Source organism: Amphimedon queenslandica, unplaced genomic scaffold, assembly GCF_000090795.2.
Source record: "Amphimedon queenslandica unplaced genomic scaffold, v1.1 AMPQUscaffold_13509, whole genome shotgun sequence".
In the NCBI taxonomy this organism is placed as follows: Eukaryota; Metazoa; Porifera; class Demospongiae; order Haplosclerida; family Niphatidae; genus Amphimedon; species Amphimedon queenslandica.
The window spans coordinates 421,303-446,079 of record NW_003546255.1 but is presented as its reverse complement, the minus strand read 5'-3'; the positions used below and the strand labels follow the sequence as shown (position 1 = coordinate 446,079).

Below are 24,777 nucleotides of genomic sequence, written 5' to 3'. Positions count from 1 at the left end.
ATTATATATATTTTAAAGTTTTAACCATCAAGTCCTTGTATTTCTTCCGGCGTCCATGTTCACAATTTACTCAAGTCATTAGTTTTCAGGGCTGGGTGTAACTGACTGATCATGGACTCCAAGAGTGTCACAGAGTCAGTCTCAACCTCCGTGGTGCGGTCCCTATCGTAGTAGTCTCTCCAGTTGTTCCCGTTGATAGGATTCGGCACTTCATGCAGCTCCCTGCTATTGATCCTGCTCTTGTACGTGCAGTAGAACTGCATCCTGTCATGATACTCTCTTGGTATCAGCTCCTTTGCAGTATCCATGCAAGCACTGCACAAGAAGTAGACCCTGTCCATCTTTGAGACCATCTCTTTCGAGAGAGGACGTGGAACGTAGTCCTTGATGAGGCGATACTCTTCGGGGCATTTCTTTTTAATCGCATTCAAGACGGATTGGTGCACCTTTGGCTCAGCTACAAATTTTTTGCTTTCGGTTGAGCATGAAGCAGTTTCAAAGATAAACCGACTTTCCGGGCCCTCATTTTTGAGAGCTGCTGCACGTGCTAGTATTGTCCTGCAGTTGTCTCCAGTGCAGACGAAGAGAATCCTCTTTTGGGTTTGGGCCATTTTTGAATGAGAGGTAGAGTGAGTATGAATAATACTTTAGGTTTCTTCGATGAGCGAATGATGGATTTGGAGTCTAGCCTGCTCCTCTTTTATAGTCATTTTGATTTATTGTTTACTGTTGTGGGGTGTCTGCAAGGATGTGCTGGCCAGCACCTGCAGTGTTTTGCTTACTCTGACAGTAAACGTTGTTTTGAAATTAAAAAAAGTTGAAAGAGAAGAAAAGAATCACAGGTGCATGCTTTTTGTTGAGCTGAATTGTTTTTCCAATCTCTTGTTGTAGTTTATGGTAAAGATGCATGTTACATAGGTTTTTTTAGATTCACCTGCAGCTAGCCTACATTCAACAATCGTTGTTTACTGTATGTGAAGCATGTGCCAAGAATGTTAGGTTACATGTATTTTCATGTTCTCTCTGTAGTTACAGGTGCTGTTATTTCCTCAGTCATACAAGTTTTGGTAATGAGGAGGAAATCTTTAATGACTTTTGCCAGGCTTTTCAGTGATAGATATTACCATGCAAACATAGAACAGAATAATGCATCTACTGTTTCCATTCATTGGTGCAGACTGAGGGATGGAAGTGTCATCCAGCCTCATTGTTCAGAAGCTGTGTGTAAATTAGCATCAATCCCATTCTATCAATTCATGATGGTAGACTGTCTACAGAAAAGAGCATTTTTGTCTAGTCGTGATAATTAATGGGCGTGGTCAGATGACAATAAAAATTCCCGACATCCCGATAAGACAGCAAGGGTGCTTTTACCTTTGAGTCTTTGACTTCTAATAGAACTCTTCTTTATAATATCATATACAGCTCCTAAATGGGACTGAATGAGTCTATTCATTTCGTTAACGTTACGGGAGTAGCGGGCTCTCTCCTTGATTGTGGCCCCGCTAACTGTTCCTTTCCTCAGGGAACTTGTAAAGCTGGCGTCTGTGAGTGTGAGGTAAGACTGTAAAGAAGGTAAAGGAAGCTAGCCTTAGGTAGACATATAGATACAGTATCTCTTATTCTAAGTTGCTTATTAGAAAGTAATTATGGCAGAGAAAGATGTAGGGGGGGGGGCAAAATGAAAAGGAAAGCGAGAATTGATTATGTGTGTATGTGTCATGCCTTTCGATGTTCTGTTTACAAATGTACAACTTTGTTGTTCTTCATTAAAGCAAGCAAACGCATCCTTGTTTATGTTAATGCGCATGGAATGGACCGTACATTTATGTACACGTACGTTTTATTAGTACTACTATTATGATCCTTGGCTCCTGTACAGTTTATGACAGTAGGACGAAAGTGCTGCTTGCCAAGACTTGCTAGCCGTTACAGTACATGTACATGTATGTATAGTTATTTGAAGAATTTTGTTGCTTGCATCAATTGATTTATTCCTGCCTGCTCTTGATCAGCTACTTGTACATACAATTGCAATAATGGATAGGATAATGGGATGTTTATTGTCCTTTATGTGGAAGCTATTATAGTACACTATTAGATGGAGGCATCCCCTATGAGGAGTGTTTGTTAAGAGAGGTTATACTATTACAGTGAATGGTGTGATAGTCACATGCCTAATCTATTGTCCTCTGACCTAGTGTGTACACTGTAAATTGAGAGGCTAGTGATTTCATTATATAATCCCAACTGGTGATATGAATCACATTACGCTCTTAAATAACAATCCCACGTGCTCTTATTATTTCATTTTTATCTGTTAATTCTATTTATAATGAGCCTTAGCCTCCTTCTCAATCACTCATTCAGTCATTTTAGTTGTCATAGCAATGCATCTTTTGAAAATTAATTTTTGTTAATAATATTTGGCACAAGCTGTTACATTCTGGCTCATCATTAGCATTTCTTGTATTTTAAAGGAAGTATTATCTTACTAGCTAAACACATTAGGATATTTTTAATCTTATTTCCTTGTTGTGGTTAGAGAGGGACTTATTTAATTATGCCAGACTTCCACCCACCTCTCTCTTTGACATGTTTGACTCTCTTCGCTTTGTGTTGACTTTCATTATAGCCTTTTGTTATGGAGTAAAGTTTTGCTAATTTTCATTTTAAATGAGAGATTAAAGTACATGTACATGTATATATATTAATTTTGTAGGTTATTTTTGGTGGTGACTCTTGTGAAAGTCTTAACGAAGGATACCTCACTGTATTTGCTGTTTTTTCTTATATAATATTCTTTATCGCATCAGTACAACTGGTAAGAGACAGTCTGCCAAACTTTATCCTAATCTTACTTATTTTCTATTTTCACGCACACTCTCTCCCTCTCTTTTTTATCTTCCAGATATTATGTATGATCAGCGATTCATTGGTTGATCCAGCTGCTTCTCAAGAAGAGAAGTGGAAGAAGGCGTTTCGAATCACCATACAAAAGTGTATACTGGGCACTGTCATAGCCGCCACAGGTACTAGAGCTATTTACTTTACAGTACAGGTAAGAGAAATAATATATATATAATTTTATAATTTTTAAATATATTTTTGTTTTTAGTTGTATGGTATACCAGAGAGATGGGCCAATATGTTGCATAATATTTATTATCCAACACTTATCACGGCTTTCTCTGTCCTCATCTGCTTCTGGGCTGAAGTAAGAAAGGCACAATGTATATACATGTAATACAGTTAATGTGTTATCAATATGTAATTATTTTTAGCTCGGCAAGTTTTAATCAGAATTGGCTCAAACTTTCTACACGGCATAAGTACATCAATATGTATCAGAAAATGCAATAAAAATTGGGGGTCATTTCGGAGCCATTTTTTAGAAAAAACCATGGGCTATAGTACAGGGATTTTTTCAAAAATTGGCCAATTTTTTAAAATGGTCATAACTTGAAAAATTTAAGTCGGAATCACCTCAAACTTTCTACACAGCATAAGTACATCAATATGTATCAGAAAATGTAATAAAAATTGGGGGTGATTTTGGAGCCATTTTTTGGAAAAAACCATGGGCTATAGTACAAGGATTTTTTCAAAAATTGGCCAATTTTTTAAAATGGCCGTAACTTGAAAAATTGAAGTCGGAATCGACTCAAACTTTCTACACAGCATAAGTACTTCAATATGTATCAGAAAATGTAATAAAAATTGGGGGTGATTTTGGAGCCATTTTTTAGAAAAAACCATGGGCTATAGTACAGGGATTTTTTTAAAAATTGGCCAATTTTTAAAAATGGTCATAACTTGAAAAATTGAAGTCGGAATTACCTCAAACTTTCTACATCACATAAGTACATCAATGTGTATCAGAAAATGTAATAAAAATTGGGGGTGATTTCAGAGCCATTTTTTGGAAAAAACCATGGGCTATAGTACAGGAATTTTTTTTAAATTGGGCAATTTTTAAAAATGGCCATAACTTGAAAAATTGAAGTCGGAATCACCTCAAACTTTCTACACAGCATAAGTACATCAATATGTATCAAAAAATGTAATAAAAATTGGGGGTGATTTCGGAGCCATTTTTTAGAAAAAACCATGGGCTATAGTACAGGGATTTTTTTTTTAAATTGGCCAATTTTTAAAAATGATTATAACTTGAAAAATTGAAGTCGGAATCACCTCAAACTTTCTACATCACATAAGTACATCAATATGTATCAGAAAATGTAATAAAAATTTGAGGTAATTTCCGACCCATTTTTAAAGGAAATCATGGGCATATACATGTATTTACATGTACGTGGCATTTTTATTGGAATATTTTCTTTTTTCTTTTTTAGTTATTTTATAACACTGAAGTGTCTCACACACAGCATTTCCTAAACAAGACCCATTACTTCATTGCCTGCACTGTATTCAACTTACTGGTCTATTTACTTCTACTCAGTGACATCATAGCCACACCCCTTGTTAACGAGGTTGAACTGGTATGCAAAAAATTGAAAAATGAAAAAAAAATTAAGTGTATAATTTTAAATATTTTAGGCTAGGAAGAGTATTGTGCTGGCCGTCATATTTGCAACTCTGTTATTGATAATGCTAGCAGGTTTTATGCACTACGCTGTCAGATTATTCTTCAGAGTAAGATAAAAAAATTTTATTAAAATAATTAATATTATTTTGTTTTTTTTATAGCCTGATTGGAGGCCTCTCTCAGATTTATTTATTTATCACAAGATTAATTTAAACATTCAGATCAGTTCTATAGTTGGAATATTATCATCTGCCGTGATGCAAGTGAGTTTAAATTATAAATAAAAAGAAAATTGGCTAGGAGATAATTTTATAATTATTTTCTGATACATACATGTATACATGTACTTATGTTGCGTAGAAAGTTTCAGTTGATTCCGATCTAAATCATATCTGTTACAAGTATTTTTATTTTTTAGTGTATAATAATCATTCTCCTCATACTGAATGTGATCGGTCATTATGTATCAGTTGATTCCCATTCTCTCTACACCAGCAGTATGGTAATTCACATTATTGAACTGGGTTTACCCATTTGGTTCTGCTGCTGCCTCTGGAACTTTAAGAGGTACAAATATACATGTATAATAGTAATATGAATAACTACATGTACATCTATACATGTACATGTACAATGTACATCTATACATGTACATGTACAATGTACATGTACAATGTATGCATCCCTGTTTTATCTTATTTCCTTGAATTTGGACAAGACTATTTTTCTATGCTTTTATAGGAAAAGCTCCATCCTTCTGAGCCTGTTTAATTTATATTTTATACTTTATATTTACACTCTCTCTCTTTTTTTGTTTTTTCCTTTATTCTTCCCAGGCCTACAACTTTGTGGGTCCTTAATCCTGGGCTCTTACTTCAGCCTCGATATAATTCAAAAGGCGAAACAGATTCACTTATTACTGCCAATCAGTCCTCAAATGAGGGCTATGGAACCATTACTGACACAAGAGAAGGTAAATCTCACTCATAGAGTAGTCTAAATCTTGTACAAAACTTGTAAAAATTTAATCGGACATCACTTCAAACTTAATAAGATTACCATATTTGATTTTCTTACATACATGTACATAAGAGCTGGTTTATAAGTTAAAATTGATAAGTATTTATTTTATTTGAAAGATTCGTCTAATGACAATGCATCCCCTGATTGTTGGATATGCCTTGATTCTGGCGAAGTCAGTGATTTATTTCGACCCTGCAGCTGCCCCGCCGTCCACAGAGCTTGTCTTAATAGATGGGTAGCTGAGGTACGTCTGCTAATAATAATGCATAACATAAATAAGGAGCAACGAGAATATTCATAATTATAATTGATAATTTTTAGAGAGCTAGCAATGATTCTCAAAGGAGTGCTCTCCAGTGTCAGGTGTGCAAGAAGAGATATGCTTACGTCAAAAAGAAATGGAGGTTTCCTTCAAACGAAGTTAAATCAAAGTACGCCATCCTACATGTTGATGAATCGAAACCTTTAAAAATTTTCTTACATCTTGCATGTACATGTACATGTATATATTATCCATCTTCCTTTCTTTCCTCCTCCTCTTTCTCTCTAGGCATTGGGGTGTTGGGTTAGGTCTTGCTTTTGTCTTCATACTTGTCTCAAGCATGTCTTCTTTTATTCACTTGATTCCTTCTCTCTCCGGTCGTGTTGCTGTCACATCGACCATTATCGTCATAGACGTCATACTATTAAAGTAATAATTATTACTATTAAAAACTCCTCTTTTTATTCTCTCTCTCTCTCTCTTTTAGATTGATTGGGTTTTGCCTCTTATGGCTGTACAAAAGATCGCGTGTCAATGAAGTAGTAATCACAGGTGAACCGGTACATTATTCATCAAACCCTACAGCAGTGAGACTTGGAGTTGAACAATCTCTCCATTCATCACCACAACACTCAATTGAGCCTAACAATGCACCACGCCATTCAACTACCACCAGTACAACACAACACTTACCAGTTCAAAGTGCTGCAGTACCAGAAAGTGAACCTTGCTCTCCTTCTCTTGATACTTCTACTACTGCTGTATGTGTGTCCCTTCCAGGAGCTATCAACAGTATCAGTATTAATGCAGAAGTCATGTCTGTTTCAATTGCACTGAGCACACATCAGTGAAAGATTGAGCAGATAGCATTGTCTCTTAATTCCTGTGTTTCTGTTGCGTACAAATGAAAAGTTTTTTGGCATTAATAAGACCTTGGATTGACACATTAAACTAAAGAGTTTTCACATGCATATACATACATTGATACACATACACTGATACATACACTGATACATACACTGATGCATACACTGATACATACACTGATACATACATTGATACATACATGCATATTTATACACACTTAAATGCATCATCATTCATTATTGGACATGCATTGACTATAAGATATTGTACATTAGTGTTACACGTAATGCATATACATACATTGATACACATACACTGATACATACACTGATACATACACTGATGCATACACTGATACATACACTGATACATACATTGATACATACATGCATATTTATACACACTTAAATGCATCATCATTCATTATTGGACATGCATTGACTATAAGATATTGTACATTAGTGTTACATGTATTGCATTATAGTTGAAAATTTGAAATCATTATCATTATTGTATTTTTTTAGTTTTATTAATTTTTGTTCACTATTCAAAAAAATGCTAAAAAAATTAGTTAAAGTTCTATCAAAGGACTCTCAACTACTTTCTCTCGTTTGTCAATGTGAAAATCAAATATCATTGATTCTCTACGCTGGATAACGCGAGGTGGTGATCCCTCTTTATCTGAATCCTCATCTCTATATTCATCTTCTATCAAGCGGCGGTAATCATGAACATGATACTCTTCCTCGTCATAGCTGGAGAAGAATTTTGACTTTAAGCATTTTGGTCTCCCAAATTTATTTTCCAATTTAACATAAATGTGAATGAGGACTGTACTTATAAATAGGATCATTGAAAAGCTAATGGAGGCAATGGTAAAGTAGAGGCTCTCGATATTCCATTGTTCTTGGTGTGAAACTGCATTTAACATGCTGATGCAGAGCAAGTTAAAGTAGTGGAAAAACTCTAAATTATTCAATGCAGAGTTCCTGTATATGCCTTTAGCAGCTATTCTGATCAACAACACACAAACAAAAACAATGATGTAATTGTTTATTTCGGGCTTTGTTTGTGTCGTATACGAGAACAGAGCAGTGAGTATGACACGTATAAACACAAGAAGACCAGTCCAGTAGCGATACCTGTCCTTATATGGGCCTGTGTATGAATCTACCAAGGGCTTCAGTTTCACTATGGGGTCACGTGACGACTTACAATATCTTCCAGTACACTTTTGGAGCCATTGTATACTGAATATCATACCTCCGTACAATAGACCTATCATTAAGAAAGTTACTGATACTCCGAATAAAATCATGTGCTTATTATCAAGATAGTCAATATTGGCATCAACGCTCCATACCCTCCTTTTGTCGTCCTTGCATTTGATGTTAGAGATCATTAAAGCATTTGTGATGGTACGTAGCAGCTTAGAATAGGACATGAGGATCAGTGTGGCTAGCACTGGTACTGTGTTGTTTCCAAATATACGGGAAAGTCTACCAGAGTAATAAGAGCCGATTATGATGGCCCCCACTAGCAGCCATATGTACACTGGAAATATAAACTGTAACCATGTCTTCCAATAGCCATCAAGCCCGTTAAAAAAACAAGTCTCTATACCAAGGTCAAGATTAGTCCAAGCAATGAACTGGCTCAGGACTGGTATTGATGCTCCATTTCTAAACAATACAACCTCATTGAGCTTCACAATGTTAGCATAAAACAATAACCCATTGATGCTGCCAGCAGATACAGTCAAATTACAAATTAGCAGAAATGCAACGAGTACTATCCCAGCCATAATGAAACCAATAAGCAAAGATAGGTACTTGTTAGTGCAGTATTGACACTTATTAGAACCTAACATGAGACTGAGTCCTGGCTGACACCCTCCACATAATACTCCAGATCTATTCAGTGCACATTGTCTGTGTGGGTCATCAAGACTGAGATATACAGTAGAGCTATTGCAATAATCAAATGGGCAAACATCATTAACTATTGAGCAATTGCATGCAGTGTCATATGCTAGCCAAACATTGCCTGATCTTCTTATAGGAGTATCAAACCAAGACACATTGCACTTTAAGTTTGGTACTGAGGAAATGATGGAGTTACAATCACAAGTACCAGAATCAGTTAGGATAAGACCAGAAGGGCAGTCTAAGAATTGGACCCTTACCACAATGGATGCATTTCTTAACTCGTAGCTTCCAGTTTTAATGGTAAAGTACCCAGTTGAAGAGATCCCTTGATTCAACTTGTACGTAAAAGTCTTGCACACCCACGGGAGTGTCATTGGCCTCGCCTACGCGAGGTATAGGTAGTTGTTGTGTGTGTCTGTCATTACCCGAGACCGCGTAGGCGTAGTCGAGGGTAAAGCAGTCGTCCTGTCTGTGTGTTCGCTTTGACCTCCACTTTTGAGCTGACACTGCTTTCTTGTCTTGTCCTGGAGAGTCTTATAATCAACACTGGCTCTAGAAAAAGTTATTCTCCGTCTTGGGAATCCTTGATTTGTCTTTTCCGTGGTAAAAGAAGCTGGCAAAGTCGCCAAACGTAGTCGGCTCTCCTGCAGCTCTTTCGTAGTGAAAGCAAATAAGCAACAGGGCAGATAAAACAATAAAGCAAAGCCCCATCTTTCATTAATATGAGAGAAATTGTTCCAAACGTCTTCGTTTTAAAGATATGATAGCCCAAACTTTCATACCTTGTGAGTTTAGACGAGGCTCTCTTCTCCCGAGGTAGCGGCCAGAGTCTTTTAACATTAGGGACTAGATAGCAGTTTGTATGCAACAAATAGAGCCTAACAAATGTATGCTAAACTGTTTAAAAGTCGAGAAAAACCAAAGCTTTCTTCGCCACATAGGGCCATGTGCCACCATTTACTGTGTGTGGGGGTGGAGCATGGCTTGATTGAGCCACACCTTCATTGCAGCCACACCTTTACATTGTTGCAGCTAGCTAGCTAGCAGCAGTGCAGCAAATATGCTGGAGCTCTTTGTCTAAAAAAAACAAAAAATTCTCTGTCTGTCTCAAAACATTTACTAAGTTTTAATAAATCTAGTACATGCTGAAGCTTCTTCTCTGTCTCAAAACTTTCACCAATTATTTTCTCTTAATTTATTGAAACTGTTACATACAGATTGTGTCGAGGGTATGCACTTTAGTGCTCTCGTTCATTCATTCATTCATTCATTCTGTACAACTGAAATTTGTTTTTAATAAACAATAACTTTAGCACAGCGTGTTCTAAGCTCCTATATCTTTCTTTTTGACGTGGAAAAGTCTTTCGTAACTGTTTTGTGTTGCTCAAATACAAGTGCTAGGTACAGAAGCTTCAAAGTAAGAAAATCGAGTAGTTGGGCCAAGTTCCGTTGTGTTGGCACTTTAGAGATAGCTGGTAGCATTTTTCAGTAGATTAAAACATGGCCTTCAAAAATTATGAACAGATTTCTCTAAATCTTACTTGATGAAGAGTTATACTTACTTGAAATTGTTGAGGTCACTCGTTTGTGCAGCGCTAGAGCAACAACTTGCTGGGTTATAGGTGCTAAAGTACCTATACTATCTCAAATATACAAAGGCAGCAACTTTTTTTGTCAGCAAGTTTATCATATATTGCTGATTAGTAAAGAAAAAGTGAAGCTTCTTTCTCACATGGTCTTCTTGCTGACACTCATTCCAGTCATGGAATGCCACACCTTTCAATCTACATGCATGGGAGGGGCTGGAGCTGCTTGCATGTATGTGCTGCAGTGCTGCTACTTCTGCAGGTATTCAAGAGCAAGTGCAACTGTAGGAAGCTAGTGTTGAGCAGACTCTCTTCATGCTGATAATCAAACAGTTATTGAAGTGCGGGCATGCACCATAGCAGCTATAGGGGCGAGGCCATGCACCGTAGGTGTCTCGTTTGATCAGAGCTCCCAAGTGTGACATTGATACTATACTCACTTATTGTTAATTGTCCTGGACTGATTCCTCCACACATTCCAACTGTTGCCAAAGAGAGACTGAGTACACTACCTGGATACACTTCCCTCCATATTGTCCTTACATTGCAGCTTGCTTTAACACTGTCCTTGCATAAGCAAACACCAAAAGGAGTCGACGAAATGTAAGATGAGAGTGGTGAACTTATATTTGCAAAAACGGGCCATCTTTTACTGCTACAGTTAATGGCTTCAATGCTCTTGATATCAGTGTTTTTTATCTGATTTGAAAAACAGTGATAGAACTGTCCACCATAAACATCATGACCTCCCATACCGGCTGTATTATTGATATATACTGCAATGATTCCTGATATAGTACATCCAAACTTACTCCGTAATGTCACCTGCTGTAGTTGGTGAGGGAAAGGATCTGATTCAGAATATATAGCTCCTCCATAATCCTCTGCTTTGTTATAAGCTAGTAACAGTTTTCCCGAGTATAAACTTCGCACAAACGAGTTTCTATCTACCCATATCCCCCCGCCATTGTATGGTGATGTGTTGTGACTGAATGTAGAGGTTGAATAGATAAAATCAACGTGACAGCTAACTATTAAGAGTCCTGTCATGTTGTTGTGAGAAATGAAAACTTTATTAACTTTTATAACTTGCTCCCTGCTCGTGCATAGACATAGCACTGCACTGTATTGCAAGCCAGCTGAAATTTCAGTATTCTTGTTGTAAACAACTGACACATTATTGATCAAAACAAACGGAAATTTTTCTGCTACCATAGAAAACCCAGCTCCAAAATCTCCTTCATTCTCTAAAAATACACTATTGCTAATTATGACGAATGGTGAGTACTGACTGCCATAAGTGCCGTTACCAATGTAATTGAATGAAGCACCTCCGCCTATGTTACCAATAAAGCTAGATTCATTGACAAAGATTGCTCCTTCATGCATTACCAATGTGAAGCAAAGACCACCAGATGATTTTATATAATTGTCAGTGTACTCTCTTGTTGTGTTTATTACTCTGTTGTGTTTATTACTCTGTTGTACATGAAAGCAGACTTAAAAACTGAAATCAAAATCCTGGAGTATGCTGATACTGTAAAGAAGAGGCCACCACAGTTGTTTACAGTATTATTTACAAAGATACAGTTAGAGAAAAAAAACATGTGTTTCCCATTGTTAATTGAAGGAGGATTGTTCTCTATCAGAGACAAGTGAACAGAGGCATATTGGTTCACACCAAATGAGAAATTTGAGTGAGTTACATTGAAAGATATGGCCCGATGGTGCCTTTTACTGCTAAGAAACAAATGTGAGCATATTTTGTATGCTTTATTTGTAGCTATTATTGGTGGACGGATGCAATTTTGATAAAAAGAAGTTTTGTATATTGCACAAATTATTTCGCTATGTGAATTGTTAGTACCATATGCAAAGTCACCAAAAACTCCAATAAAAGTGCTGTTTTGTATTAACATGTATTCCATATAGAAATAGCTTACATTTTGTATTACAACTGCTGTCTTACAGCCTGTTATAGTCATGCCTTCAAAAATAACCAATCTTGCCGATATAATATAAAAAGCTTTGAAGGAGTCATTAGTACATCTTACAGTAACTGAAGCAGACTGGATTGTAAATTCATTAGGCCCTTCTTTCAATTTAATATCCTCGGGGGCTCTAAGAAATATACTATCAAATCCTTCCATTGCAAATTGCCTGTCCAAGCTGTGTTCTCCTTTCAGGAGTATAAAAATGGAGTTTGAGGCCAAGTAAGGAGTGTTGGCATAATAAGAGAGGCTGTGACACTCACCACTTTTAGTAGGACAATCGGTTGATGCAGCATCACTTGGCAGAACATAGTAAGTGGTAGCCTTTTTTTGAGACAGAGCTGTGAACACTGTCACTGAAAGAAGAAGCCAAAAAAGAAATGGATTAACAGTAGAGATATCTTTCATTGTACCAGCTATGACTCCTAACAAAAGTATATCTACTCTTGCTTCTAATTATGTTTTGCTTGGTTTATATTCTTATTACGAGAAAAGATAATTTGTCTATGTTATTAAAACCAGTGTGTGTTTTGACTGTTGTTTTTTCCTTAAAATAAACTGTTGAGCTATACACCCTTATGTTTAATCAATGAAGCTAGTAAAAAACTTTCAATATGATTCATAATAGCTTAATAGATTCAAGCAGATGACAGCAATTGATTCAATTGTATAGTAATTCTATTTTCTATTATGTAATACATAGTCCCCATGATAGTCCCTGTGTCTTTGTATTGTGTACTAGTTAGAATAAACAGGATTAGTCGTGTTACCATTTTTGAAGATAAAATAATATTTTAACTTTATTCATTCTTAATTTGACGGCTATTATGTAAACAGTGAAAATCTTATTATGCATTAGGTATAAACATGTTTACATGCATGCAACAATTAAAAGATGCCTATTTCTGTTTTGTCATATAATGAAAATATCAATGATGGCATAACATGATGATCGTATGATCATAGCTAATTTCTGTGTTTTCATACCATGCATACATTTTACTGACTTCTAGCAGTACAATAAAAGCAATCAAGCAAACGGATACTCAACAACCAAATCCAGTTTAGTAACAAGCAAGCATAATGAAGAGTATCACTGTATATCTTCTCCTCTTTCTGTTATCAGTAAGCAGAGCACTTAAGTTATTCATGCACCTTTTTCTTGTACTCCTCTCCCTATTATTATTATTATATTTATATTTTCTTTTGTATAGTGTCCTTTTTGCTTCTCAGACTACGTGCTAAGGATAAGAGCTGTTAGATATGAAAACCCTACTGATGAAGACTATGATGGCGGAAGCTGTGATGTTATATTCCCAGACTGTGATGTTTACTTTCATTTTTGCATACGAGCTATCAATCTTAGCCCATCAAATACTGACAACTGCTGGGATACCATTACAACATCCTCTTCATTTGAGAGCACCAACAGGACTTTTCCTACAACTGGTTTGCTTTATCCTGGAGCTAATACTCAAAATCCATTGACTTTCTCTAGCAACGATGCATGGCCAGTATGTAATTACAATAATAATGATTCCAGTTAAAGTATTTTACTCTTTATTATTTATTTCTAGGGTTCATTTCAGTTGTTAGTGTCCAGCATTGACAATGATGACAATGGCAATATCAATTTGGATGATTTGATTGATCGCAATGCATTCAATATAAACCTTAATCCAACGACTGGTGACAATTTCTCTAATCCCATCAGGACTACAGGATTCTATAACAAAGTGTATTTTACAGTTCAAGTTCAATTGTCGTGTGCTAGTGGATGGACTGGGAGCGACTGTCAGCAATGCATACCTAGAGCTGGCTGCTGTAAGTGCATACTATTATGCATGTATGTATTGTATAGTGTAAGGGTGTATAATCAAAATGGCTTCTGTAGTGGTGAACATGGAATGTCCTGATTCCATATTGGCTATGAGTTTTTTGTTATCTATTGTTTTGCACGAGAGTTTATTGAAAGAGCAGTTTTATGTTTTCTGTTGCTATCACATGTATAAAACATAAAACATAATTATTACCTTGATCTCTTTTCATAGCTCCAACCAATGGAAGATGCACTCAGCCAGGAGAATGTATTTGTAATGATGGATATACTGGAGCTGATTGTACACAACAAATAATTACAACATCTAGTGCTGCTTCTAGTATTACAAGGAGTTCAAATCCTTCAGCCACTAGTACTGGTACTGGGTCATCTGCTCCTGGATCTGCTGAAAGTAGTTTGGCTGAAATAGCTGGAGGAGCAGCTGCAGGCGTGATCATTCTTATAATCATCATTGTATCTTGTATCATCATTGCTAGCTATTGTATCATTAAATCAAGAAGAAAAGGTATGGGTATAGTTTTCATTCAATAATTTTTTTGTTGAATATAGAAAAGTCAAATTCAAGGAATGAAGTACCGGAGCCTTTTAATAAAAACGTGATGTATATTCCTCCTGAAGTTTTGGATCCTAATGTAAAAGTGAAGCAGTCCGGCAGCCATTATGCCAAAGGGTTGCATCAAGTCCCAGCTAATGTTGGTACAAGCAATCGTGATGGGGCACCATTGCCAAAGCTACCAGCAGGAACAAGGGATATTACATATGACAAGCTTGAAGCTGGAGACAACAATACTTATGCAAAACCAGCATACTCTACATATTACTAAAAAGATAACTAAACATTTAAAATCAATATTTTTGTGGTTTTTTTCAGTTAAAAAAATTATTGCTGCAAAATCAAAACGTCATCAGTATTTAGTAGTACTTAGTATATGGTACTATCAAGAGTCCATTGTTACTATCTATGCATTATAATAAAAGTATACATGCATGACATCACATTTACCGGGTGTGTCTCATGCGCATGCGCACAAAGTCCGCCTTCTTTCATTCTCTAACGTTCCATGTGGAGGGACTCCATTTTGTGTAAGTAATGGCTAACTAATCTTTGTGAATCTTCTTTTGTATTGCAATGTCATAGCTAGAGATTTTTATTAGTGATCTGTTATGTGTGTAGTTTAATTGAGCATTAATATTTATCACAATCATTCCATTATTTTATTATAATAATAATTTTTTTTATTTATGTAGTGGAATTCTAAAAGGACATTAATAATGAAGACCATTCTTAGCTCAAAGGTAGTCACTGCCCCCAAAAATGGTAAGCTTCATAAATAAAGAACACAATATTCACTGTTTTTTATTGTAATATGTAATAATGGCCTTTTCTTTATCTTCTACAGTCACACTATCTGCTAAGAATAGGATTGTCACAGTCAAAGGCCCAAGGGGTGAGCTAACAAAGTCTTTCCGACACTTGAGCTGTGAATTGACGAAAGTCGGACGTAACAAGTTGAGGGTCGATGTTTGGTTTGCCAAGAGAAAGCAGCTGGCATGTCTGCAGACAATATGCAGTCATGTGAACAATTTGATCAAAGGAGTTCAATTTGTACGTTGTATTATCATTGTTATTATTAGCAATGGGGGGTTATAGCTTTTTGTTTTGTGGGAATTCAGTTAAAGTCCCTGTACTATTGTACATAAGTCTCTGGCCAAATTTTTGCCAAAAATAAAAAGGAGAGGATTTTGTATTTTTATAATTTTTTCTGATGCATATACATGTTCTTATGTTGTGTAGAAAGTTTGAGCTGATTTCAATCAAATTTGGATTTTTTATGAATTTTTTAAGTTGCTTCAAAATCGGGCCAAAGTTCCTGTACTATAGTACATGGTCTCAAGCCAAATTTTGCCAAAATTGAAAAGTAGAGAAATCTCTGTTTTTATAATTTTTTCTGATGCATATACATGTTCTTATGTTGTGTAGAAATTTTAAGCTGATTTCGATAAAATTTGGATTTTTTATGAATTTTTAAAGTTGCTCCAAAGTCCCTGTACATGGTCTTGAGCCAAATTTTTGCCAAAAATAAAAAGGAGAGGATTTCTATTTTTATAATTTTTTTCTGATGCATATACATGTTCTTATGTTGTGTAGAATGTTTGAGCTGATTTCGATCAAATTTGGATTTTTTTATGAATTTTTAAATTTGCTTCGAAATTGGGTCAAAGTCCCTGTACTATAGTACATGGTCTTGTGCCAAATTTTGCCAAAATTGAAAAGTAGAGAATTCTCCATTTTTATATTATTTTCTGATACATATATATGTTCTTATGTTGTGTAGAAAGTTTCAGCTGATTCCAATCAAATTTGGATTTTTTATGAATTTTAAAAGTTACTCAAAAATTGGGCCCAAATTTCCTGTACTATAGCACAAATTATTTGTTTTTCTCCTTCCCAGGGATACAAGTACAGAATGAGGGCAGTCTATGCTCATTTCCCCATCAACATTAACATGAGCGATGAAAACAAAACAGTCGAAATTAGAAACTTCCTCGGAGAGAAGTACACTCGCGTTGTCAAGATGCTTGATGGGGTCACCTGCAAGCATGCCACAGTCAAGGACGAGATTGAGCTGTTTGGTAATGACATAGAGAAAGTCTCGTTATCTGGTGAGTTGTATATTTTGTTAGTAGTTTAAAACTTTTATATTTTTCTCTTTTTTTAAATAGCTGCTCTGATTCATCAAGCTGTACTAGTCAAGAGGAAAGATATTCGCAAGTTTCTTGATGGCATATACGTCTCTGAAAAGACTACGATAGATCCTGTAGTTTAAATTTGTTGAAAAGAAGCAATGATGTTTTTGAAAAATAATTATTATTCACGGCAGACATGTTGGTTTTCAGAATTAATGGGTGTGGTTTGGAATTATTAGAATTAACCTTCAAAATGGCGGCTATAGATCCTTCGCTTTTAAAAGATAGAGAAGCCTTTAAGAAGAGATCCCGTGCCACACCAGTTGTAGAAAAGAAAGTTTCAAAAGCTAAAGTGACTGCTGATAGCAGACCATCTGCTTCTAAGCCAAAGAAAAAGAAGAAAGCTAGTCAATTTTCTAGACCAAAGCCTAATATTCTTCACACTGGTAACACCTTATTTATTATTATTATTATTATTTATAAATTTTGCTAGGCACTAGTGATTCTATTAAAGAAGCTGCTAAACATGGCCACCGTGGGAAGAACCCTGCTCGTATACTAAAAGCCGTCGTGGACATGATGAAGGAGAGATACCTCACCAAAGTGTACGATCCTCTGAGCATTGACGAAATATTAAAAGAGATTGATCTGGAGGAACTCCACAGTGAAATAAAACAAAGACTATATGAGGTAGCGCAACTAGCATGTACTGCAAAGACTGGTAGTACATGTACATGCATTTAATATTTTAGTGGGTGGGTATAATGAATATTAAGTTTTAGGATTATTTTTATTGTTGTATAGGAACTAAGAAGGAATCGCAAGATACGCTATTACTCGGAAGCTGATAGATTTATATTTTTGGTATGTTAATAGGGAAAATAATGCATGGAGATTTGATTTTTTAATCTGCATGAACCACAAATGTATTTTTCTACTTCTCTCTCTCTCTCTCTCTCACCCTTAGCCTAGTCTTGGTCACCAGGTTCGCAGCAAGACTCAACTCTTGGCATTTCTTCAAGACAGAGAGAGTAAAGGAATGGGAGGTGTTAGTATCACTGACTTGAAGGAAGCAATACCACAGACTGAGAAAGTTTTACGCGTAAGCTAAATGGTATTGACTTGTCTAAACTCTATTTTTGGGTTTGCTTTTTATTAGAAACTTGAAAAGGACATATTTCGGTTGAAATGCGGTGAGAGGGATAAGAATGAAGAAGTCGTTTTCTATAATAATCACGATTACGATATAACTGTCGATGAAAGTATGCCATAATCCTAATTTTACTATTAAATTGGGAGAAAGTCCCTGTACTATCATTAAAATTTAAAAGGAGGGCCTTTTGAAAAAAGAGTCAAATTGTTGAAACAAAGCGAAGACTATATGACCCATGAAAATTGGCTCCAAAATATCCTTGATTTTTTTCTTTCTCCACTAGGTATTGTCTCTCAATGGAGGCAGGTAAGTGTGGATGGTCAGTCTGAAAGAGACATTGAAAAGTATCTTGAAAATGGTAAGTATGTGCTACTTGCTTCGTTTTAAATTAATTTTTTTGTAGTTGGGCTAGGAGCAATGCAAGGCGAAACTCGAAAAAGAAAAGTACATTTTAAACACTTTTACCTATCACATTGATGGCCACACCCCATTAATCCAAAGCCACACCCACCACTAATTGATTTTTTTCTCTCCACAGGCACCAACTCAGCAACGAAAAACTTCAAAGAAATCGCGACAAACTAAAATACTCAACACACATTTAGAGACCGACCTACTTAAAGAGTACTCTGAAGATGGGACTCAACTGACCACGCCTACATAACAAACCACACCCACACAATTCACAATTATCAACAATCACAATAATAAAAAAACAAATTTTTAGAGCACTACTTAAAATTTTTGGGTTGAATTTGAGTTCCGTGATAATTGGGTGGAGTAGCTAATCTGCTTGATGCGTTAATACTGTAACCGTCACTCCTTCTCAATAGAGGTGGGCTTTCACCAGTACTACCATAAGAGGGCAAGGTTCTTGGGGGGGTTACCCCCCTACTCTGCACCTTCTGCTCCATTTCTCGAGTGTTCATCCTTTCCTTTAATTTGATGGCTTGCGAGAGGTCAGAGATGACCGTAGTAAAGTTATCTACTTTGCCCATTTCTTTGACAGCCTCTATGTCATAAGTTAAGTCAAAGTTGTTCCCCTTCACTCTGGTTGAGATTTCTTCAATAGATTGTCTCTCCTTTAGTAGTTTGGGTATGTTACCGATGCAGTGCTCTTGCAGACGGTACAGACCCAGTGATGGCTCGTTGGCTGCGGTCATAATGGCCTCGTTTACTCCAGTGGCGAGGCGGTAAGCTCTTGTTCCAATGTCTGGCTCTAAGAAACGCGCCATCTTTAAAAGGGTGTGTCTCGTATATTTTGACCGCGCCTTAAAACATGGCCGAGGTAAGGGTAATATTTTATTTGGTTGTGTTACATTTTTTTCTCAGTCTTCTGGTGATGAAACCTCATTGCTACTGCCTCAGCATTTACAGGCAAAGCTAGAGCAGGACTGTATTCAGATTGTACATTTTAAAAAGGTAGAAACAATCTTCAATTGCAAAAACCATTATCACTTTTTCTAGCTACATTCTCTTCCTGTTGATATGTCGGTTGAGACAATATTAAGAAATTATTGGACGTATGCTAACGACATGGCTACTGAAGAAACTAAGTAATTCAATACATATGTATAGATGTAATTATTAATTTATTTAATCCAATACTTCCATCTTTTCTCTTTCTTTCTTCTACAGTATACCTATACTTAAAGAAGTGTTAGATGGAATCAAGATCTACTTTGATTTCATGTTAAGAGATCACTTACTCTACTCCGAAGAGAGGCATCAGTATGATCTTGAGATAACTAAAAAGCGTCACCTGACTAACACTAATTGCGTTAACTCTGACGAAGGAACTCCTAATATTAATAATGATGATACAGTCATGATGCCGTCATCTGTTTATGGCATTAGTCATCTATTGAGATTATTTGGTTTGTTCATTATGTTTGGAAAATAATGCTTTATTTGATATTTTTTTAGTGAAAATGCCTCTTTTTCTCATTCAGGCCAAGTTTCCAACTACTCACATTAATCTATTGAATCAACACTTTAAAGACTTACTAACGTAAATAATGATCATCTTATTAGCTTTTATACTTTTGTGAGTTTAGACATAATCTTCCCTTCCCTCTTCCTCTCTATCTCTCTCTCTTCTCTTCATATCTCTCATCTCTTTGTAGGTATATGTCTCAGAATCCTGATTTGTTATTTTCTGATGAGAAATATGTCAGTTCTGATTCACTGGATCTAATCGCATCATCTCTCACCAGCAGCAACTCTATTTCAACTTAAAAGTATTTTATTAAAAAAATAATTTTAGTACTGAAATAGCAAAAATAATAGTGTTATATTTAACTTCTATAATGGTAGCAGCACAGCATGGTGTAAGTATTAGTTTTTATTAGCTACATAATGGCGTCACTATATTTTTTTCATCCCACCACTCTTTTATTTTATCCCACCACTCTTTTATTTTTTCGAAAGGATTGCATATAACAGTTATTCTAGCTATGATGAGTAAGACTGAATATATAATAAATGTCAAAGCAGAAAAAATAATACGGACTATGTTTGCTGCTTTGTTGTCACTGCAGTCAAGTGCTTGAGTGTCCATGAAAGTGAAGTTATTGTAAGTATTGTCATCAATCAGGAAACTGCTATTATTGGTAGTAATCTCAAAGCTGCAATTTTTAGAACTCCAACAGTCAAGTGGTTGACTGTTGTCACCAATCAAGGACAGAACTACAATGATAAACATGAAAATGTAAACAACTAGCTGGAACCATTTTTCTGGTTTTCTATCCTTTGCTGATATCATTTTTAAGTGGCCAATAGCAAGAAATACTGGCAATGAAGCTAGTATGATGATGAAGATGCAAATAAATGATACAGCTCCACATGATGAGGCCTGCCCAAGGGTCTGCTCAACAAACACAAGTGCAGCAAAATGAGTGAACCAGCCATCAATTTCTGGAGCTAGTTGTAGGATATCAACAGTTTTATTCCATAGCGTCCATGGATCCTCTTCATCATCATCATCATCAGCATCTTCCTTATCTTCAAATAGATTATTAATCTCATCTTTTATTGCTGGAATAAGACGAAATCCAATGAGACCAATGAACAGCAAAGATACAGAAGCAATTCCAGCCTTCTGGTCTTGGTCTCCAAAAATGTGCAAGTTATCCCCAAAAAAGCATGAAATAGAACCCAAAACAAAAAATAAATTTAGAATGCACATTGTAACAAATTTAAGTCTTTCCCAATTATCATTGTCTTTAATGTCATCCTTATGCACACGGTAATGAGAGCGTAGATGCCAAAAATACTGAAATACTGAGGCAGCTACATATAATATACCAATGACTCCACCAATGATGTATTTATTCGTCTCATTGTCTCCATTTGTTACTATTACTAGCTGTGTCACGAAAGTGTTGAAGGCATCAAAAAGGAAGGGTGTAATCTTAATTTCATTTCGAATAACTACAATCTGTTAAGAAAAAACATATTATTACTGATCAAATTATTTTTAACTACTTACTTTTCCAGTGCTCATTCTGACTGTCTCTTGAATGCAGCCTATACCTTGATACTTCACTTATAGTGTAGTACAGGAATTCTTAATTATATTTATGGCATTCTGGTAAATTGAATAATGATCATGAATAAACCTATTGTTGCTTAGAACTGCTCATATCCTTGCTAAGTCATTCTGGATTTCTGCATCATAGACTTTTCCTAGACGTCCCCTTTAGGATATTCAGCATGCAACAGTGTGTGTGTGTGTGTGTGGTGGAATGTTTCTAATGATTACTATTAGCGTTGATCATGTACTCATGCAGAAGTGTATTGCATTTAGACTGTTTTAGACTCTGTACCTCATTCCAAGCTAAGTTTCCACAATTAAGACTTTCTAATATAACCCCATTAAATTTTGTACATAGGTCTATATCCCAATAGCTATTATCAGTTATCACTCTTTTTAAGCTACAAACTAAGTAATTCAAATCTCTCACCAGCAGCAACTCTATTGCAACTTAAAAATATTATATTAAAAGAATAATTTTAGCATCAAATTAGCAAAAATAATAGTGTTATATTTAACTTCTATAGTGGTAACAGCACTGCATGGGCTACATGTACATAAATTCAGCAAAATTACAATGCAAAATTATAACATAGTATCTTACAGCATTAATTTTGGGCTAATGTTATTGGCTATAATGTTAATGTTAATGTTATTGATTGTCTGTCTGTTAGTTTGTTGATGGTGTAGTCTCTCTAGTCTCACCCGTCAATGGCACTATTGTGGATGACATGCAACAGTCGCAGTAACGTATCACTGGAGATAGAATGAGCATTAAGGCATATACAAAAAGTGCCACAAGGACAAAACTAAATCGGAGTTTGTTTTTAACTAACATATCATCCTTCGAACAGTCAAGAGGCTGAGTATTGTCTCCAATAAGGAATAAAGCAGTGATGAAGAGCATAATAAAAGAAAGAATTGTTAAATAAATGGTATTGAGTTTCTTTTGGCACTTTTGCTGCTTGTTTCTAAGGTTGTCTTGCTGTGTGTTTTCTGGATTCTCTTGCTGTGCATTTTCTGGATTGCTTTGCTGTGTTGCTGTATCATCTTGCTGTGCATTCTTCTTACAGAAACAGTATAAATTTATCACAGCAATAACAGGTAGAGAGGCAGTTACTGCTAAAACCAAAGCATACATTATCCAAAAAGCTGCATTATATTTTTTAGGACACGCTTCATCATTTGTAAGAGCTACTAATGCAGTGAAGTTGGTAAACCAGCCGTCAATTTCTGGAACCAAATGTAAAATATCAATAGTAGCATAAAATAATTTCCAATTAAGCTTCCTCATCTTATTTAGACAGCATACTGGTATGCAGCAATTGTTATTTTGATTTTCATCGTTATTTTGATGGTTAATACTATTTTGATTGTCATTATTTTGATCATCGTTTCTGTATTCTTCATGTAAGTCTTTGACTTTTTCTTTAATTAGTGGAATGAGGCGATATCCAGTGAGTCCAGCAAAAAGCATTACTATTGAAGTAATCCTTGTATTCTCAGTTAGAGTTCCAAATGAGTGCAAATTGTCTCCAACAAAACAGGACCAAGTAGATAAAAGTAGCAAGAAATTGATGATGAGCATCACAATAACTTTGAAATTCTTGCACTTTCTATACACATAACAAATCTCATCCTTAACCCGATTTATGATGCCATCACGTGATGTGTCACAAGTCCAACTTTGATCTCTCAAGGGACAATACACAACAAATATAATGAAATGCATCAAAGAGGCAATAAAATACAAGGAACCAAAAACACTTAACACAATAGTTTCATTTTTTTTTCTGTCATCATTACTAGTAGTTCCATTGAGTCCAGTAGTGTTATTGATGTCACTATCTGCTAGTACAGCCTGTGTTACAAAAGAATTGAGTGCATCAAAGATAAATGATGTCACTTTAAGATCATGTCTAATAGTGACAACCTATATAATAGATCTATATATTTATACTAAAAATTCTCATTTCTTATACCTTATCAAAGCTCATACTAGCAGTCCCAAAATTCTTGCTGGAGTGAAAAAGTTTGCTGGAGCCTGGATCTGTACTGAATTTATTGTGTTATGCATATATGTACTATAAAAGTTGCATCTAACTGCATGGTGGATTCCCCTAAACCTCATCATTGTGTGGCAACAGACTATGAATGTTACTTTGTCAGTATATAATTTATAGTTTCCATGGTTTTAAAGTATATTCATAGTCTGTACCCAATTAACATTTCACCAGAAGTTGCTAATTGATCCAGTTACAGCAGAAAAAGAGAAAATGTAACCAACTCTGTTGAAATCATGAATGTATATATCATTCACAGAACTTATAGATTCTAACATTTGAAGTAATTATTCAATGTTGCTGTTATTCAATATTGACTGTGTGTTGATTTTAACTGTTTTGTTTATTATGGAAATTGAGACTGAAAGTTGCTTTTAAAATAAACTTTGTTTTTGTAGCAATAAACACACACATTATTTGCTTGCTTTGATTGGATGCTTTCAATAATTAGCACAATAGGCAAAGATAGTGTTCTAAACTTATTTCTTAAATTAACAATCATTTCAATGTTTTCTTTCCTATTGTGGTACACTTCAATAAAAACACTGATATTTGTGTACCAATATACTACATGTATGTAGTACATATACGCGACAAAGTGTTATTGTTTTGCATCAGATAATGATGCACAAACATCTGTAGTTATATATAGCAATGCAACCAGAGTGCAGAGTTACACTCTCAACAGAGATAGTTCAAGTCGGCACCAGAGAATAATAATGAAGGGATTTCTTATCTTGTCTGTTTTTCTCATTTTTGCAGTGACTTTCTCCACTTGTGATGGTATAATTGCATTCGTATGCTTACTTCATTATGCATGATTCCTTTTTATGTAGAATCACCATTTGAAGGGACTGAATTTGATCAAGTTGAGGAAAAATCTGATGGTATGTATATAATATATAACCCTTTCCTCTATCTAGAATTTTAGATACTGCTCCAATGAAAGATGAGGAAGCCCCTGCTCCTGTTCAACCAGGTTTCACTAATCACTATATTCAACTCTGTATGTTTAATGCTTACTTTTGTTATAGGGCCTCTTAAAGAAGAAGAGACTGATGCTGCTTCAGAAGAAGAAGGTTTGTATTCATTATTCATTTATTCTATGCATACTTTTTTATGTAGAATTGAAAGACACAGATCTTCCTCTCTCTGAGAGTGACAGTATGCTGCTTTATTGCATAAAACTTTGCTACTAACTCTCTTTCTTTTTTCTAGTTCAAGAAAAATCAAGCGAAGTTGAGAGCGAATCAGTAAAATCTGAAGAGATCGTCGTTCACTTGACTCCAGGA

The 24,777-nt window shown here is 35.5% G+C and overlaps 7 protein-coding genes across 8 annotated transcripts; 5 read left to right on the top strand and 2 right to left on the bottom strand.

Moving 5' to 3' along the window:
• Window positions 1-1,337: 1,337 nt before the first annotated feature.
• Window positions 1,338-6,780, top strand: LOC105316503 (uncharacterized). The gene is made up of 13 exons (XM_011411438.2): window positions 1,338-1,558; window positions 2,723-2,824; window positions 2,912-3,061; window positions 3,119-3,217; window positions 4,356-4,502; window positions 4,561-4,656; window positions 4,711-4,812; window positions 4,968-5,116; window positions 5,386-5,522; window positions 5,689-5,816; window positions 5,894-6,003; window positions 6,123-6,263; window positions 6,322-6,780. Exons 1-13 carry the CDS (start codon window positions 1,433-1,435, stop codon window positions 6,683-6,685), a joined length of 1,851 nt encoding a protein of 616 aa, XP_011409740.1. The 5' UTR covers window positions 1,338-1,432; the 3' UTR covers window positions 6,686-6,780.
• A 6,428-nt stretch (window positions 6,781-13,208) lies between these two features.
• On the top strand, window positions 13,209-14,882 carry LOC109591257 (delta-like protein D). Its single transcript, XM_020007025.1, has 5 exons — window positions 13,209-13,331; window positions 13,421-13,720; window positions 13,784-14,030; window positions 14,258-14,551; window positions 14,596-14,882. The coding sequence occupies exons 1-5, from the start codon at window positions 13,290-13,292 to the stop codon at window positions 14,868-14,870; spliced, it is 1,158 nt and encodes a 385-aa protein (XP_019862584.1). The 5' UTR covers window positions 13,209-13,289; the 3' UTR covers window positions 14,871-14,882.
• Window positions 14,883-15,047: 165 nt separating this feature from the next.
• On the top strand, window positions 15,048-16,927 carry LOC100634760 (60S ribosomal protein L9-like). The gene is made up of 5 exons (XM_003383522.3): window positions 15,048-15,129; window positions 15,295-15,364; window positions 15,447-15,652; window positions 16,500-16,710; window positions 16,771-16,927. The coding sequence occupies exons 2-5, from the start codon at window positions 15,319-15,321 to the stop codon at window positions 16,872-16,874; spliced, it is 567 nt and encodes a 188-aa protein (XP_003383570.1). The 5' UTR covers window positions 15,048-15,129; window positions 15,295-15,318; the 3' UTR covers window positions 16,875-16,927.
• A 38-nt stretch (window positions 16,928-16,965) lies between these two features.
• LOC100640699 (transcription initiation factor IIE subunit beta-like) lies at window positions 16,966-18,626 on the top strand. The gene is made up of 8 exons (XM_003383568.2): window positions 16,966-17,180; window positions 17,228-17,424; window positions 17,539-17,598; window positions 17,702-17,836; window positions 17,894-17,996; window positions 18,171-18,245; window positions 18,291-18,331; window positions 18,426-18,626. The coding sequence occupies exons 1-8, from the start codon at window positions 16,988-16,990 to the stop codon at window positions 18,549-18,551; spliced, it is 930 nt and encodes a 309-aa protein (XP_003383616.1). The 5' UTR covers window positions 16,966-16,987; the 3' UTR covers window positions 18,552-18,626.
• LOC105316477 (BLOC-1-related complex subunit 8-like) lies at window positions 18,576-19,139 on the bottom strand. The gene has a single exon (XM_011411393.2). It carries the CDS (start codon window positions 19,120-19,122, stop codon window positions 18,619-18,621), a length of 504 nt encoding a protein of 167 aa, XP_011409695.1. The 5' UTR covers window positions 19,123-19,139; the 3' UTR covers window positions 18,576-18,618.
• Window positions 19,140-19,150: 11 nt separating this feature from the next.
• On the top strand, window positions 19,151-20,192 carry LOC105316476 (putative male-specific lethal-3 protein-like 2). 2 transcript variants are annotated; one of them, XM_011411392.2, is made up of 6 exons: window positions 19,151-19,175; window positions 19,220-19,309; window positions 19,355-19,443; window positions 19,526-19,764; window positions 19,814-19,898; window positions 20,014-20,192. In XM_011411392.2, exons 1-6 carry the CDS (start codon window positions 19,167-19,169, stop codon window positions 20,123-20,125), a joined length of 624 nt encoding a protein of 207 aa, XP_011409694.2. In that variant the 5' UTR covers window positions 19,151-19,166; the 3' UTR covers window positions 20,126-20,192. The 2 variants fall into 2 exon arrangements, with proteins under 2 accessions (XP_011409694.2, XP_019863116.1); XM_020007557.1 differs by having other exon boundaries at window positions 19,814-19,934; window positions 20,014-20,104.
• A 60-nt stretch (window positions 20,193-20,252) lies between these two features.
• On the bottom strand, window positions 20,253-24,083 carry LOC109591962 (uncharacterized). Its single transcript, XM_020007548.1, has 2 exons — window positions 23,405-24,083; window positions 20,253-23,355 (listed from the first exon to the last, which is right to left on the bottom strand). Exons 1-2 carry the CDS (start codon window positions 23,417-23,419, stop codon window positions 22,093-22,095), a joined length of 1,278 nt encoding a protein of 425 aa, XP_019863107.1. The 5' UTR covers window positions 23,420-24,083; the 3' UTR covers window positions 20,253-22,092.
• Window positions 24,084-24,777: the final 694 nt, after the last annotated feature.